The sequence below is a fragment of the Grammomys surdaster genome, unplaced genomic scaffold (genome assembly GCF_004785775.1).
Source record: "Grammomys surdaster isolate TR1022 unplaced genomic scaffold, NIH_TR_1.0 134, whole genome shotgun sequence".
NCBI lineage: Eukaryota > Metazoa > Chordata > Mammalia > Rodentia > Muridae > Grammomys > Grammomys surdaster.
Window position 1 is genome coordinate 4,350,553 of NW_021604592.1, and position 17,885 is coordinate 4,368,437.

The 17,885-nt window shown below is 40.0% G+C and overlaps 2 protein-coding genes across 2 annotated transcripts in view; both read right to left on the reverse strand.

Annotated features, from left to right (window-relative positions):
• The window catches only part of Iqub (IQ motif and ubiquitin domain containing), a 51,692-nt gene extending 46,841 nt beyond the window's left edge, over positions 1-4,851 (reverse strand). The window contains exons 1-2 of the mRNA XM_028762656.1: positions 4,764-4,851; positions 203-588 (exon numbers count right to left, since the gene is read on the reverse strand). Coding sequence (XP_028618489.1) covers positions 203-584 — 382 coding nt within the window. The 5' untranslated portion in view covers positions 585-588; positions 4,764-4,851. The remainder of the gene's footprint in view (positions 1-202; positions 589-4,763) is intronic.
• Positions 4,852-8,383: 3,532 nt separating this feature from the next.
• On the reverse strand, positions 8,384-17,578 carry Ndufa5 (NADH:ubiquinone oxidoreductase subunit A5). The gene is made up of 5 exons (XM_028762662.1): positions 17,413-17,578; positions 17,099-17,143; positions 12,280-12,396; positions 8,883-8,948; positions 8,384-8,544 (listed from the first exon to the last, which is right to left on the reverse strand). Exons 1-5 carry the CDS (start codon positions 17,431-17,433, stop codon positions 8,443-8,445), a joined length of 351 nt encoding a protein of 116 aa, XP_028618495.1. The 5' UTR covers positions 17,434-17,578; the 3' UTR covers positions 8,384-8,442.
• Positions 17,579-17,885: the final 307 nt, after the last annotated feature.

Below are 17,885 nucleotides of genomic sequence, written 5' to 3' on the forward strand. Positions count from 1 at the left end.
ACACACAGAAGGGAGGGGTAGAGGGGGGGAGCGGGAGGGGGAGGAGGAGGAGGGGGAGGGAGGGGGAAGGGAGAGGGAAGGGGGAGGTAAAAAGAGAGACTTTTAAATTGAACTTTTAAACTTTTCCACTGAAGTTTAAATGAAACAAAAAACTACCCTTTGAAACAAAGAAATAAAATATGTGGTCTCCCACAGCTGATACCTGTTGCTAACGACTCTCTCACTGATGTCTGCAAATTCTCCTTTATAGCTTTTATTTTATGCAGAAATGACAGCTCATCATCTTCTGCTCTCTGGTAATCTGGAAGTTTGTAATCTTGTTCCTGAGATTCTGTGGGACTTTCAAGGAACATGACCTCTTCCCTGGCTTTGGAGTCATAGGATTTGGGGGTTGAAATACTGAGTTCACTGTGCCTGTCAACTGTCTCCTCGCTCTCAGTGGTGAATTCCCCCATTTCAGATTCTGGCTCTGGCGATGTATCTGACCCTTCTGCTTCTTCTGAAGGACGAGGAATATTGATGATTTCACCGGCCGATTCACCGTCGGCTGTGGTATCAGGGTCGTGCTCCTCCATATCAGACATTTTCCTAAACTAAGACAAATAACTGAAGTTACTACATATTTAAGTGTTTCTTCACTGGGGCTGGACAGGTAGGTAGCTCTGTGGTTAAGAGCACTTGCTGACCATGCAGAGGACCTCGGTTTGGTTTCAAGCACCGCAGGTATGGCTCAGAAAGGCCTGAAGCTCCAGTTCTTGGGCATCTGATGCTCAATTCTGCTCTCCAAGAGCACCAGCCTCACATGTGGTACCCATAAACACGTGCAGACAAAGCTCTCAGAAACCTAAAATACTGATACATATTTTTTTACATTTATTTTCTTACTGGTGACAGGCATCAGATGAGATTTTTAATTTTAAAAAAAGTACAGAAAATTAAAAATAACCAAGAATCTTAAAAATAGAATTTGGAATATGATATTTTCTGAGAGCATTTGGTGGAAAATATTATTTCTTATTTCTTTCTTATTCAGTGAAGCATCTCTTTAAGAATGAGCCTGCTCATTTTTTTCCAGAATATACAACTAATACGGTATTTATGCTTTTGCCAATAGAAAGGAATCAATATTTCGAGAAACCCAAACAGACAATGTACCCTGGATTTAAAAAAAACAAAACACTCTGCAGTAGCTCTGCTCTCACAAATGGAAGCAGACATTTTGATGACCTATGACCCCAACATAGATATCCTATCAAATATAGGTCAAACGTAGGACACGCTGCAAGGTAATTGGCATCAAAGTTACGATAACTGAGGACTTGACTTTGGGAAGCAAAATGACAGTGCTTCAGTGTTTAGCCCAATGTGGTCCAGATCACCCCAAAGCCAGGCTGTGTAAGGACTGACTGAGAGCAGGAGGGGCCAGCATAGAAAGAAGTCTATCAATAGAAGGGGGATGGTTGCAACCCATAGGCTGACTCGCTATGGCTCTGCCCACTGTAGATGAAACCCAGCAGCCATAGTGAGGGGTAAAATCTCTTTCTGGGTCGTCCATTTTGAGTACCATCCCTATGGGAAAAAATAATAGAGTTATCAACCCTTCTAGAAGATGAATGATCTCCATACTAGAAGATGCATACACACATATGCATATGTGTGTGTGTGTGTGTTTGAAATAAAACATGCAACTGTTGAAGTCGATGGATACGATATAAAGCTTCCTGCTGACAGAAGCAATCTGCCACAGAAAGACCCCGGATGTCTTCTCCTGCTCTTAATTCAGTGTGACAGAGCAGAGGCTATGACTACTGTCCACTGCTTACTTTTGGGGTTTGGTTTACTGGAAAAAAAATCCATGAAAGCTAAAAAAAAAAAAAAAAAACAACCTCTTCTACAAACAAATAACAGGTTTTCTTTGGTTTACCACAAGAAGCATTAAGACTACCACGTATAGCCATCCATGCAGTCTCACTACACTAGTATGGGTTTGGATTGAGTGTGTAACCCCAGGGCTTCATGTGTTTGCAAGGTTGGCCCTTACATAATTCTAGAAGGTAGTGACTGGCCTTTAAATGGTGGAACCTAGTGGGAAATCACCAGGGTGCTCCCTTCAGGAGAGAGTGAGGTAGTTATCCTACGATCCTGAGATTGATGTTCTCAAAAGAAAGGTAGCTTATCTATCTCACAATCCTGAAGACTGAAAGTCCAAGCAACACGCTATCAACCTGACAAGGGACCCTCTGGCTATATCACCTCATTTCAGATGGCGGCATACTGACAGGGGTGCTCTTGGGACCGCCACGTCCATCCATCCGCACAAGCTAATATGTGTTTGCCCCACTCTGTGCTATAGGTGGTCACCTCTGGAACCTAAACAGTAATTTCACAATCAGAGACTGTCCTGTATTTGTAAGTTGGAAACATGGAAATGATTTAAAATGGAGCCGAGGGTGTATAGAGGGTTTTTATTTTCACTCAGCTAGGATAAGCTGCTAATTAATATCGATTCCTAACACTCCCCATATGTCTATTAACACACTCCGCTTGCATGCATCAATATGTATAAACACTCACTGCAGCATGTTTTACATGTAAATGATCAAGCACGAATATTACAGGATGCGCTGGAAACGTTGGGATACTCCAAGCATACATAGCAGCAGCAGCAGCCCAGCTACAATTTGGATAGATTTTTTAAAATTAACTTTCAACTTTATGAACTTTATCACAATTTTTATAACAGAGGCCATGAAAGAGAGTATAAAGATAACTATTTTGTAATTCTAATGTTGTCGTGAACAATTTTGGGATTGGTGGTGAATAAGGAATAAAATATATTCGATCCGGGAAATGTCAAATTGAAAGTGAAGGTCCACAACTTCCATTCCAAATGCCTGTTCTCGTGGGCCAGAAGCTCACTGAGTTGTATAGCCTTTGGGTCTGCTTAATTTTGATTTGTGATGTTTTTATTCATTTGCAAGTTTTTCAATTAATGTTAAAAGATTATTGCTAATTAAGTTAACATAGTTTTTAAGAGCACAGAATATGCTTAAAAGGAAAAAAATTAAGCTAATAGAACAGAAAGGGAGAAAATAACCCCCTATTGTCAATATCTAGTATTATTTCTTAGTGTGAAGCAATAGAATTCTACAAATTGTTCATTGATGAATTTATAATTGGAACTATATATCTTTAAATATATAAACTCTCCCGTATTTGTAAACATTGATGCAGCTTTGTTTTTTTACTCATTATGTACTACATTTGAAAACATCTATTTCTACCTCGTTTTTCTCAACAATTGTATAGTAACTTCATTACAGAGCTAAGTGAGCCACAGTATATTCTATTGTTGTTCTACTGACGAACATTTAAGCTATCTTCTATTATATACAAGTAAAAGGTAGGGCTGCAGCAAATGTACGTCTTCTTCTTTACAGATTTAAACACACTGCAAAAGAAGCTTCTATAATTACGTGAAAAGTCAAAAGACATGCAGACCTCCAATAAATTCCATAAAATTCTTTTCTTAAAATTTAACACCATATTCCAGCCCTTTGATATTTCTTTTGGGTGGAAGGGAGGTTTGAAATGGTTTAAGATATTTACTATTCAATTTTTTATTGCTTAAAGCATGCAGTGGTTTGAATAAGAATGGCCCTTATAGGCTCATATAGTTGAGTCCTTAGTCACCAGGGAGTGGAACTCTTTGTTAGGATTAGAAGGATTTGGAGGTATGACCTTGTTGGAGGAAGTATGTCACTGGGGGTGGCCCTTGAGGTTTCAAAAGCCCGTGTCCCCGCCCCATCCCCACCTGCAACTGTGGATCAGGATGTGGTACTCCACTGCTGCTCTAGTGCCATGCCTATATGCTTGCCCACGGTGAGAATGGACTAACCTCTGAAGGTGTAAGCAAGCCCCCAATTAAATGCTTTCTTTTCTTAGTGTCACCTTGGTCATGGTGCCTCCTCAGGCACTAAACCACTAAGACAGTGTCACACTATTTGATGGAGGTGTGGACCTCGTGGCACAGCATCTCACCATGTATCCCAGGCTGGCCTTAAACTTCCCATCCTCCTGCCTCATCTCCCTAGTGCTAAGGGCATGGCATCCCCAAGGATACTGAATTTCCCTCATTTTTATACATTATCAATTCAAATAGGTTTCAGTCTTTGGTTTAAAAATAAAACACGGTACCTATTGAGATTGTATACATATAAAAAAGTCTACCACTTCACCTCTAATGCATGATTTTATTTCTTTCTATTAAAGTCTGCTATATCTAGAATACTGGTAAGGCAGAGATTCTGTCTTGTCGTCTATGGAATAGGCCTACTGAAGTTTTTGTTAATAAGTAAGATGATGACTGGAAGAAAGCAGCGTGCCTGGTAAGGAAAGTCTAAAGGCCGAATTCCCTGCTGACTGGAAATGGTCTCCATAGATAGGCAGATCCGGGCACTCTCCTCTCCTCCAGTGTTACCATGATGAGCACCCAGGAGGCAAGGTGATGTAAGCCTCTCATATTGATCCTGTTGATTCAAGATACCAAATCAGTGGGGAGGGGATAACTAGAGAAGGGTCAAAAGAGGTCTAATGCTTTGTAAGTTTTCTGTTTTTAAGTAAAGTTAAGGAGCATTGGCCTCTGACCAGAGAGCGCTGTGTCCAAGAGAGATCCGCACCCTTGCAGGATCTGGTACACCCGGGTCACTCCCACTTAGAACCACCAGCCATCTAGGAGAAGGCTGCCAAACGTGTCTTCTTACCTGCTTTAGAAACAGCTATTACAGACCAAGAGGTTTCTCCAGTCCTGAGAAGCAGCTCCTTTCTGCTTAGATGTTCTGTTGCTGGCGTATCCTAGCAACTGGCAGCTTCATCCGCCAGGGCACCGCCCCCGCGCAGTTGCAAAGGAACCAGCCAGCAAGAGCAAAAGCGGAGAAGCCAGAAGTAGAGATTGTTAGCTTCCAGAAACTGAGACCTTAAGATTATTCAAAGTTAACCTCTCTCCAGGAGTTCTCTCACACTTCTGAAAAGGCAGTCCTGTAAACAGTCTAAGCTCACAGGTTATCTTCTTCAAGAATGCAAATATGAATACTGAGCGACAGGAATTATAAAAGAACGTGAGTTTACAACTGTGTGTCTACCTACCTTCTTTTGTCCAGTTAAGATCTTTCCTTTAGCTTCCTGGCAGACAGAAAGAACAGGAAGAACTATTAAATACTCCTTAAACCAGGAGAAGCAAAGCTTTTATTTTTCTATCAGATTCTTTAGTCTTAAAATCAGTTTTAGAGAAAGGATCAAATATGTTCCCTGCACAAATTTCATGTGGAATCTAACAATAATGAGTTTAGTATCATCATTAAGCACAGCACATCATCTGTATTTAGAATAGTTAATGCAATGATTCTACTGAAGGACTGCTATTAGCACTGCCGTACTACTGGAAAAAACAAACAAACAAACAAACAAAAAACCCAAAGATTTAATGAGAGCCAGTATTAAAACCCAGGCTGAATCGAGAGCCCAGATTTTAAACCCTTATTATGTGCTGTGTTTAACATCCTTTGATTGTTAAAGAGTGTAATCAAATTAAAAACATGTAATAAAGTCCATTTCCCTCATTATAAGAGTTGTCTTCTTTATACCTTGTTGCTACAATTCTACTCCCATCTCTTTGCTAACACTTTCCCACTCCTTCACCTTCAAAGGCTTCCCATTCATTATGCTCCTGTTAGGGGCAGTATGAAAACATCAGGGTTAGGAAGAGAGACAGCAGAAAAATTCGTGTTCTTTCCACTGTTAAGTGTAGCTTGATATCCGCCACCTGTCTTAATAGCTTATGGATAATGTACTATGAACTTAGCTTTCAATGTTTAAAATTTTAAAACAGCCTTACCTAGAATGTACTTTTCTTAGGTGGTCTATCCTCATAGGTTACTTGTATAAGTTACTAATACATTAAAAGCACACACCCCCCCCACACTTTCTCTCTCACAAATACATAAACTTGTTTGGCTACATAAATGTCAATGTCTTCTGAATAAAAAAAAAAGCCATAGAAAAATTGTATTCGTTGGAAAATAAAAACAATGCAGTACTAAAGCTCTCAGTTTTACTTTTCATCCCTGACCTGTGCAGTCGTCTCCCTTGTCATCTCGTATTCACTCGTAGGCTAGTTCTTCCAAAGTGTTTTCACTTTTACAAAGACGCCACCTAGTGGCTTTATGAAATCAAGCCGTTCGAAGTTAACTCCTCATGGTAAAAACAGGTAAGTAGGAAAACTATTAGAATGATTATTTGCAACACTAAAAATTGTTTGGAAATTACCTCTGATTAAATTTGCGTCATTTGTGAACTTGTGGAGGTCCACCCTCACGTTCCTGAAATTTTTGAGGTATGTCAGATGTTTGATATCCAAGATTTCACTGAATTTTAAAAGGTAATGTGGACATGTAGCTTGTATTAATACATCTTCAATCCTGAATCAAATACATTAACAGTTCTGTGACAAAACCACTTGTTCATATTAAAGTGGGATACAGACCACAAAAAACCTTGTTATCAACTTATATTGGGTTTATTTACGAATGAGCTATAGCAAAATTTTCTATTCCAGATTTTATTTTTCCTTTTCCAGAGATTTGCAGGACTGTTTTACCCTGGGGAAAAGAAATCCATGCTCAGAAAAGGTAAAATGTGATATTCTGTTATAAGGTGGTATATGTTTATCTCTAAGAAAGCTACAAGGTCCAACCCCCCTCCCCCCAAAAAAAGAAAAAAACTGAGAATCATATCCTGAAACATATCTTGCAATTTACAATCATATACAGAAATTAATATTTCATTGATTACACTTATACAGCATTTGAAGACTGCTTTGAAAATTAACTAACAGAGTAGGAAGCAGTTAAAGAGTTCTATGGCACATTCGAAACATACTGCCTTGATTTGTGTTCCCATCCCACACATATTCTGGTAGTAGTAGCTCAGTCTGTGTCCCTAGTAGACCTCTTAGCTCTTTCTCAACTCTTCTTGCACATGTGCTATGAAAACCCAAGGAATTCACACCAGGAACCAGGTGAGAGGCAGTCTGTAGAATGCTTAATGCTTGATTTGCAGGAACTTAAATTTGACTTCTAGAAGCCATGTTTACAAAACAAAACAGGGTTGTGGTACATACTTATAATTCCAATGCAAGAGAACCTTCCTAGGTCAATGAGAGAATTCTATCTTTAAAAACAAACAGTAAAATTAAAAAAAATAAGGTGAATGCTGCTCGGGGAATATGACACTTCAAGTTGTCCTATGGTTCTGGTTCTGCACGCACACATACGGTGTGCTTGCCTCACTTGTGTGAAGGCCTAGGTTTAATTTCAAGCACCATTAACACACACACACACACACACACACACACACACACACACACACACTCACACGGCTCCGATTCAGGGGAGGATAGTACTAAGTCACTTATTTGCACTACATTTCACTAACTAGCTTTAGTTGACTACCTCTAGAGACTTTGATATACATTTCTGTAGTCTCCATCAACTAACTTCAATATGAATGTACAATTTAGGATCTCACTATCCAGGTTTTTATGGAAACTCTTAATGTAAACAAAAATGTGTGATGTTTAGCAATTTAGCGTTTTTCACTAATGTGTATACAGGGGCATAACTTGTATACCTCTAAGAGCCCCACTGATGTTAATTTTCATCCTTTTAAAGAAACACCCAGACTTCGTTAGCAGCATTCTTTAGGAGAGGGAGAAAAATCAAAACAAGCCTTTTCTTCTATCCTGCAAATCTGAAAGACGAGGAAGTGAGACTAGGGGCACAATGGAAACTGCCTCTTGCTGGCATCACACACAACAGATGTACAGATGTGGCCTCCAGTAAGTGGCAGCCTAGCATTACCCTAGTAGGATACCATATGCTGTTTGTTCAGGGCAGTCCTAGTGTATATCTGTCATCTTTATGAAACCATTACACACTAATTCACAATCATCCCAAGCTGAATATATCCATGGTTATCCAAGGTAAAAGCCGTTTTCATTCCTAAAGGAAGACTGTCTGGTAACTGGAATATTCAGTCTTAAGTCCAGATGTGCAAAGCAAGAACAGGAGACACCAAAGTTAAAGATCAGTTTCTTGTCTGCTGAGCTACATCTGTCAAAGATGACCAAAACACTAACAGGAGAAATTCAATGAAGAAACAGCAAGCTCATTTTGTGACAACAGAAACGAAGAACAGCAGGCCAGTGTGAAAGGATTTAGAAGACCCTGTGCTCTTATCCAATGTTGTGCCCCAAAAAATCTCCAAAATATAACACATACATACATACTACTTCTTTTAACTAAAAGAAGTCAATAAGATGACCACATTGTAGCATCACAGAACATTTAATTGCACATTTAATTCACATCCATCATCAGACACTGATCATATTGGCCACTTCCACTGGTCAGCCGGCGGCTCTTCCACCAGCGGCTCCCACGGCTTCCACTGCAACATTTTTCTTGCCAGACTTAGTTCTTTTTCAGCCTGTTAATAAAAAAGATAAAAAATAAATAAAAATAAAAAATAAAAAAATTGAAAATATGATCAGCTGATTAATTATTCAAGAGGTATTTTCAAAGTAATGCCTGGAAGTTAACTGCTAGAACACAGACCTTCATAGAATTCTAAAGTCATGGTGTAGTTACCATCAAGTACTGAATATTACACCAAGTTTCACAGTCACCACAAGCTCTTCGACACTTAGAAGCCTGTCCTCATCCATATCAGTGGTTCACAAATTTCACTCAAGGTCTTACTTAGCCACAGGCTGCGGGTCAAGACCAGCACTAGACGTACAACACTAACTGTTCGACGTTCTTTACCTGAAGAATCACCTCTTCTACTTCACCACCCTGAAGCAAGTTCTCTAATTTTTTAACATCTGGTTCCTACAATTTTAAGGAGAAAAGAAAAAAGGTTAATTAAAACAGGAGCATATCTGAATATTTTAATATCCTACATGTTAAAAAGCCATTTATAAAAGCCCTTACAAGTAATTTTTCTCTCACTACGGTCTTAAAATGTTTTATCAAATTTGATAAAAAACGATTTCACTTCTCTGCTATTTCATTACTTTTTCTTAATATTGAAAATTATTAAATACTGACATTCTTAGCAATGATAAGACAAATGATAAACAACTTAGTCTTTCTAAAATAGACTTTCAAATATTTTATCTTTGTAAATATTTTCTATACTTCCTGTAAAAGAGTGAACAATAAACACTATCATATGACCAAAAACACCTCTTCTGGGTAAATAATGAAGAATAAATAAATAAATAAATAAATAGATAAATAAATAATATAACAACATTATAGCAGCCACAAATTACAACCCCAAACTAGAAATAACCTATATTACCACCAATAGAACTGATCTGTCAATTATGATACTGAGATATAATAGAATTCTATATGGCAATGATAAGTGAGATAATTATACGCAATGAAGATTATTCCGTTCCTAAAAAGTTTAGAAATAGAAAAAAAAAATCAAAACACTAGTTATCATTAGGAAGGTTTTTGGGAGAAGTGCTTCGGTGATGTGGAAATGTCACTTTTTTGTCTGGTATTAATTAGAAGGTACGATTCTGAAAATCCATCAAGCCCTACACTTATAATTTCTGCATATTTTAAATGTACATTATTCTATACCTCAAGAAAATTGTTAATATGGTACTTAAGGCAATTTTTTTATAATAGGCTGAATTTTTTGAAATCCAGACACTGTCTTTTATGCATACATATGTAAATAAGACAGCATTAACAGGGTGTTTTTTTTCCAAAAATGAAATGAAGTGTGTTAACAATAACTTTTTCCTTCTGATGGAACTGGGAAGCAGAACCAGGCACTTGCACACATGTGATAACGTTCACGTGCTGAACTACACCCTCAGGATTTGAGCATGCACAATCAAGCAGGTCAGACAAGGTAAAGGACATTCAAGCTCAAGAAAAATAACCACAACAATTCAGCTGCATGGACTCCACAGATTCCATCAGCTTCTAACTGCTGAAGTGTAAGGCCTACCAGGAAGTGATGGGATTAAGAAGATAAACACAAGCTAGACCTGAGCAGACCTTACAGACCAAGTCACAATTAACCTGCGAGACCGTAGTTCTCATCATGACTCTACCCTCCAACTCCACCACTTAAAGCTGGGTTTCAGAAACCCAACTCAAAGAAACATGGCACAGAAAACCACAAGATCATTCTTCAACAGGAAAAAGACATAAGATTTACATTCTGAGAACACATTCTATCACTGGCAATGAAGCACTACAAATAAATAATTAAAAAGCAGCTGAAGTAACAGCAAAGGTCTTAGGTTCCTCCATGAAGAGTCGATGTCACCTGTGACAATGACTAGGAACGGTCCAAAGTCATAAGATGGTAAGTAAAAGGAAATTCTGAGGTAAGGGGGAACCAAGCTAAACATCTCAGCTCATGGAAGCAGCGATAAAAGGGAAGAGGGAAAAAGGAGAACACACACTATAAAGGAGTTAAGTGTCACCAAGAGAGAGCTGAGGAAGGATCCACGGTAGTGGGACAGTCTCACAGATAGACAGCAGGGACATTATTATTATTATTCTGAGAGGCAAATCAAGCTAACATTAACCTCAAAGTTTCTTCCAAACTTGGCAAGCTAAGACTCAATATCTAAATCAAACCTCAAAAGGCTATTTAACTCTCAGGAAGAGGACTTATTGACTGACCTTCTGGTAACCTAATATAATTCATGTTCTGCTATTTCTTGTGCCTGGGTGAACAGTTTTTGAATTCTTCAAAGTCTGTGAAATAACTATGGGAATGAAAATTCAGCCACAGTTCAACAGAATTCTGTGCATGTCATTTCTCTCACTGTCTTCCCACCAGACACTGGATTTAAAGCTATAAAAAGTCCCATGTGGTTGGCCATCATAACAAAACACATAGACTGACTGGATTAAACACTAGAAATTTCAGTTGAGCCTGGTGATACAGATGCATAATCTTATCTGTTCTGGCTACTGAGGCAGGAGGATTGCAAGCTTTAGGCATGCCTGAGCCATATACAGAGTAAGTTCAAGTTCATCCTCATACTTTAGTGAAAGTCTGGTTTTGTGTGGAAACAAAAAGTCAAAGGAAGGGTCGGGATACAGATCGTATGCTCACCTTACTTGTATGAGGGCCAAGGTTCAATCTCAAGCACCATTACACACACACACACACACACACACACACACACACACGCATGCATATTTTCTAATAGTTGGAGAGAGTAGAAGTCCCAAGTCACTATGACAACACAGCTGGGTCTATGAAAAACTTCCCCTCAAGTTCCAACAGCTGGTACCTTGCTATGTGCTCTTACACCCTTTACTTGCTGGGCAAGGGGCAAACACTGGCTGTCTAGTGTCTATTTTATATTTTATACACAAACTAATCCTTATGGGGCCAGGGCCCCTTCCTTATGAGTTTAACTTTAACTATTTCCATTGATGATTTACTTCAAAATAAAGCAATACTATATATTACAGCTTTGACATACAGACTTCTGGGGACAGAATATTCGGTGTCAATGTTGACCCTGTTCAGTGTAGTTTTGGGTAAGTTTGAAAACCAAATGTGGCCCTCTTCCTATACAACAAAGGCTTGAGTTTACAGTATTAGCTGAACCCAGGGCTCATCTACACTGTGAGTTCCACCACTGAGCCACACTCTAGCCTTTTATTTTCAAGCAGAGCCTCACAAAATTACCCATCTGGCTTTGCCTTTCCTCTGTAGCCCAAGGTGGACTGAATTTGTGATCCTCCTGCCTCAGCCTCCCTAGAAGCTGAGAATTATAGGCCTGCACTATCATGCCCAGGACAAAGTAGTTTTTTAAAATAATTGTCTTGACAGCTTTCTGTAACATCACCACCACTCAATTCTCTTGTGCACTGTTCTCTACTGTGATCAGAGGTCGGGTCGATGATCCAAAAGTAAGAGGTAAACGATCACTGACAACCAGACAAGGAAGAGTGGTACAAAGCACACCGCAATGGAGCCAATCTTCTTGCCCTCTAACAGTGCTTTACACAAAATATGCATGTGCTGAATGTAAAGGAGAAAAAGCAGAACAGCACTAAGAAGAATAGTACAAACTGAGAGCTAAAATAAGCAATGGACATACTCCTTTCATGCCATACTGGATGTATAAACAAACCAAACTGACTTAGCTACTTAGGTACTTACCGCTTTGACCATATCCAGCTTCTCATTGGTGATCTGTTCTGTGTATTTTCTATAGGCTGCATGTTTAGGAAAGTGCTTCAGAAGATCAAGAATCTTGGTATACAATATTGTTAGCCTCTGCAAAACCAAACCATACACACTTCAGTAAGCTGAAATACTACCAAAGTTTAGACAGAACACATTTCCTGAATCTTACAGGAAAAACTAAGAGGATTCACAATTTTAAATGGTGCTTTACTAAAATACATATTTATACTCAATCTTACTCTGCAAACTAAGAAAAAGTGGTATATAAATATGGAAACTCTTGCTATATGTGATAGCATAAAAATTATGTGTACATATATCAGAAGTATAATAAAAAGCCAAATTAAATTAACTTATACCTAATGGCCTCTTTTTGGAAATCAAATCATTTATTAAAAGCAGAATTCCTCATCTTTAGGTAATGGGTGCTACAAACTGTACAGAACACATCAGAGATGCCAGGACTACAGGTAGACCACCAAGGACAGCAGCAGATGCAGAATGGAGAAGCCTGAGCCTACCAGAGAAGCTGTTCGTCCTGTGGAGCACAGTGCCAGGCTACTCCAAGCTCTCGTAGCCCAGCAGATCACGAGTACATCCCAGATGTCAGACGCTGAGCTGTTTACACTGTTGGGTTTTAGTGTTCCATTGATCTGGTTCTAATTATGCCCTGTTCTTCCCTCTTGTATAAAGGGAGTGAGTATGTAACTTGTTGATTGTATGGGTATTCATAATTAAAGAGACTTTGGATAACATGTGTATGTAGTATACATGCATAAGTATGTATGTTTAACATGTGGAAACATGCAGGTCTGAATGGACATGTGTGCCTGTGTGTGTGTAGAACCCAGATTGATGTTGGAAATGGACCTCCATCTCTTTCCACTGTATTCATTGACGCAGGGTCTCGTGATCGAACTTAGAGCTAGTCGACAGGACTGGCCTAGCTAGAGCTTACTCTGAAGAGCCCACCTTTGCCTTCTGAACGTCAGAATTACAGGGAGCTCCACACCCACACAGCATTTAAGTGGACACTGGGGATGTAAACTTGGTAAGTTGAAAAAAAGAATGTGATCTGATTTAAGCTCTTAATTTTGGTTCTGTTTTAATTCTTACCCTCTCAAACTTATGAATATAATACATATATACTCATTTTTAATATAATATTTTATTACGTTTCAATCTGATTCAAATTTTGAGGTTTTTTAAAAAGATGGGGAGTAAGGGTGACTGGAGAGATGGCTCACTGGTTGTCTTCTAGAGGACTTGGATTCTATTCTCAGCATCCACATGGCAGCTTACAACATCTGTAACCCTAGTCCCAGGGGATGTGATGCCTTCCTCACTGGCACCAGGCACACAAGTGGTGCAGATAGACATACACAGGCAAAACACTCATACACACAAATATCAAATAATTGAAAACAGTTTTTTTCATCTTTCAGGATAAGAAGGCATCTAGTCTTAGAGAAATTCAGAGGAGAATCAGAAGGCTCAGCATAGGACAATGAAAAGAATAAAAAAGTGTTTAACTTACTATCTAAACTGGGACATTTCTCACAGTAAAAAGAGAATTCTCATCATTATATCATCGAAGTAAGCCACGGCAGTCCTCTCAAGCAAGAATGCACTCACCATACACCTGAGTGTTTCAGTAATCACAAGCAATCACCACTTCTAAAGAATATTTTTATTGTTTCAGTAAGAATGAATTTTCAGTGTTCCCATGCAGAAAGCACCATGTGTCGTTTGGATATAAAGACAGACTGGACATGTATCCTACTTTACATACATGAGTGCATACAAAAGAGACTCTATGGCAAAACACAGAAGAGGAAAAGATGATTAACACCATAAAACACACAATCAACTTATGGCTGTCCAGGGTAAGATACAGAGCAGAGAGGGGGCACTAAACAGAAGAGCCAACTACCTGCACTCACATAGTCCCACGGCCTGGGTGCCTAAACAGCTGCTTCTGTCCAGATGCCCTTGTTCCTCTACCATAAAATGTACAGGAAACTTTATAGAATGCTGGATCAGAGCAGTACCAGCCACATACTGTCTCAATCTCTGCATTAGCATCCTAAAACGGAAGACTCAATCCAGCAGAAAAAAGAATGGTTCATAAAAGGATACATCAGTCAGAGCTTGAGAGGGTGGAAACTTAGAAGATGTTGGAAGGAATAATTTACATATGCAGTAATACAGAAATAAACGGCAAACCCACCAAGAACATGAAGGAAGTAGTACATACCTCTACAGCTGTGCTGTGCAGTAAGCAGCTGCTAGGCAAACACTGCTGTAGAGTACTTGAAATGAGATTAACTCAGACTAAGATACGATATAAGTAAAATAGACTGTAAAAAAGGCTGCAGACTACTGCAAGTTTTCATACTGATTACATAATAAAATGATAGCTATGTTTAATGTTAGGTTAAATCATAAAAAATAATTTAAAAAGCAAAAACAAAACCCAAAACCTTTCTTTTCCCTTTGAAACAGGGTCTTACTGTGTAGCGTGGACTGCCCTCAGACCTGAGAGTTTCTTTTCTTAGCCTCCCAAGTGGCAGGATTACAACCATGCACCACTTTTAATTTTTTATATTAAAAAAAAAAGTAATTTCTAAAAAACTTAAAATTAGCATCTTAGCTTTCACATTTGGTGCTCATATTTACTCGGATAGCATCTCACTAGAAACCACTATACAAAGCAAGCACTTATGAGAGAAGGCAGGAGGAAAAGTTAGACTGCATAGTGTTTTATATTCTAAGTCAAAGCACTTGGGTCTTTTTGTGTGGGAAACTAAAAGACTTAAGGAAAAGGTCTGTGTTTAAGGAAAATTAACCTGGTGGTCGTGAGTTAAAGAAACAGCAGACACAGGTCAGGAAGGCCAGTAATAAAGCTCCTGCAATAATTTATACAACAAGGACTTCAGCTGCGGTGGTAACTGAAGGAAGATGAAAGAGGGAACACTGGAGACTGCTGCAGAAAAATTCAGCACAATTTACTATTAGAGTAAATATGAAAGTAAAAGGTTTTGATATTAACAACATCCAAATTCAGAGGGGTGGGGAGGGGAAGGGGGAGGGGCAGAAAGATTCATATACCATCAAGAGAAATACAACCGATAGAGGAAAAATATCTAGAATAGAAAACTGTGAGTTCTGTTCTCCACAAGTCTGAACTTCAACTTCATAAAGAATGTAAGAAAGCCATTCAGGATTCACTAACTATATACTATGTACTAGGTAGTTAGAGTTCTAGCAGTGAACACAAAATAAAGTCTCTGTGAAGCCTGGAACAAACAAGATCCGTCAGTGGAGTGTGGTCTGTTATAGTCATCTGGACAGTCCCTAAAATAAAAAGACACTGGAGGGTTTTAAAGAAAGTTTCATATACCCAGCACATTTTAACACTTGCAAATCAGCTGAAAGAAAGCAGGGAAAAGCAGTTACCAAAGAAATGTAATTATCACAGGGGTGAGGACAGTGACAGAGAAAATGGTCCTAGTAAAGAAGGTGGTGAGATATGTTATCCAGAGTCTGGATAACCTAGGGGTGGAACCCAGAGGATTTCCATCAGCGGCAAGTGAGGTGTGAGATAGTGCACGCAATCCAGGACCATTTCAAATGAGACAGCTCAGCTGGCTAAAACCTAGCTACCTGCCTGACATAGAAGTGAAGATGTTCACTAAGAGCATGGGTGTGTGTAACATACACATACATGCACACATATGACTATGAAAGGTCAGTACTCGATAAGGAAATATAAAAGTTAACTGTTGTCTGTACTTAATGAGAGCAGACAAAACTTCAAATTGTCTAAGAATTGGGTCTTCAGTACTACAGCAAAGTATAAAAGTAGGGAAATGAAGGAGCAGCTGGAAAAGGCAAAAGATTAGGGGGAAAGCGATAAACAACAACAAAACCAACAAAATCCCCCAAACCAAGAAACTGAGAAGCTCTAACATCTAGTAAACAAAGTACTTAATGCAGATCAAGAGTGTCAAAAATGCTGCTCTTGGGTCAGCCAGAGGACCTAGAGGCTTTGCCATCAACCTGATGACCTAAATTAGATCCCAGAGATCTACGTGGTGGGAAGAGAACCAACTTCAGAAAGTTGTTTTCTGACCTACAAACACTGGCACGCACACAAATAAATAAACGTAATAAAGATACTCTTGGTACAAGTAAGAGAAATGTGAACTGACTGGTAGATGTAGCATCACCGGTAACACTGCAAAAGAGCAGTTTGGGCCAGATCCGACTCAAGTGTATTCAAGGAGAAAGGAGAAGCTGGAGGCACTGGGCACTGACAAGCTTTCGAGTTATGTATGTATAAGGGAAGGAAAGAAATGGTGCAATTGCTGAAAAGGGGGAGGGGTAAATTACAGGATTTTTATTTAGGTTTGTTTGGTCTTGGTTGTTTGTTTTTCCCCAATGGATACTGAAGGGGGCAACTGTTAGGACGGCAGGGTCAGCCAGTGTTTTCAGAAATGTTTTCTGCAGGGAAAAGATGGAAAATGAAAATGCGAATTTGAAGGGAGCTGAGGAACAGTCCACACAACTGAAGCTAAGAGAACGCCGTTTAGAAAAGTGTTTTAATAAAGAGGTCCTGGCAAAGGCAACAGAAAAAAGGATGACATGGGCTCGGCGAAGCTCAACGCTGCCCTTGCGGCAAGAGCTCGCGGGGGTTGCAGGCCCCTTGTCCCGTTAACCTTGCAAGAGCAAGAACGCTCGATCCCAGTCTTCCTTGGGAAGGTGCAAAGACACAAACAGCCGTACTTACCTCGTGTGGAGTGTCGCACACCGCCAATCCCACCAAGCCGGTCGTCTGTTCGGAAACAAAACACGACCCTGCTGTTTACCGTAATCCCACGCGTAACCGCGCGCAAGAAAAGCCAGCCCGCCCATCCCCGGGTCGCCGGGCCCGAGCCCGCGGATTAGCCGACCTTCCGGACACAACTACGACCCCTGTCGCCCCTGCCAGGACAGCGGAACAATTCCCCCAACCCGTCCTCTTAGCGTCTCCACCCACGGATGAGGGGGACGCGGCTGTCTACCACCCCATCCACAGCACCACAATGACCTCCATAGGCTCACCTTCTTCAGTACGCCCGCCATGACAGCGCCCAGAGCCTCCAGCGCACAGCCCTCTGGGAACCTTTCCCAGGCCCGCTCAATCGAGCGTAGACGCCGCTCATGGGTCACCTAAGAAACCACTTGGCTCCAACCGCTCGGGCGGGGCAGGGGGTAACTCCCGCCCACCTAGGAGGGGAAGATTTGCGCTTGCGCAGCGCGTACACGCGGCTCTACGTAGGGCTTTTCCTTAACAGAGACTGACACTGACGCCTCTGTTAAGGCTAAAGGTTAAGAAAAACGCTAAGCTACGAAAAACTTCCAATATAGTCACTGCAGGGACTTTGATTTTGCTAAGACTTTGACTGATGTTTTATCCGCACCTCCTCAGCTTTATTAAAATGAGGGTGGAAGCAGGCCGGAGCACCATGAAACAAATGCTCTCCCTCCACATGTGTAAATACATACTCATACGTGGAAACTATAAAGTGGAATTA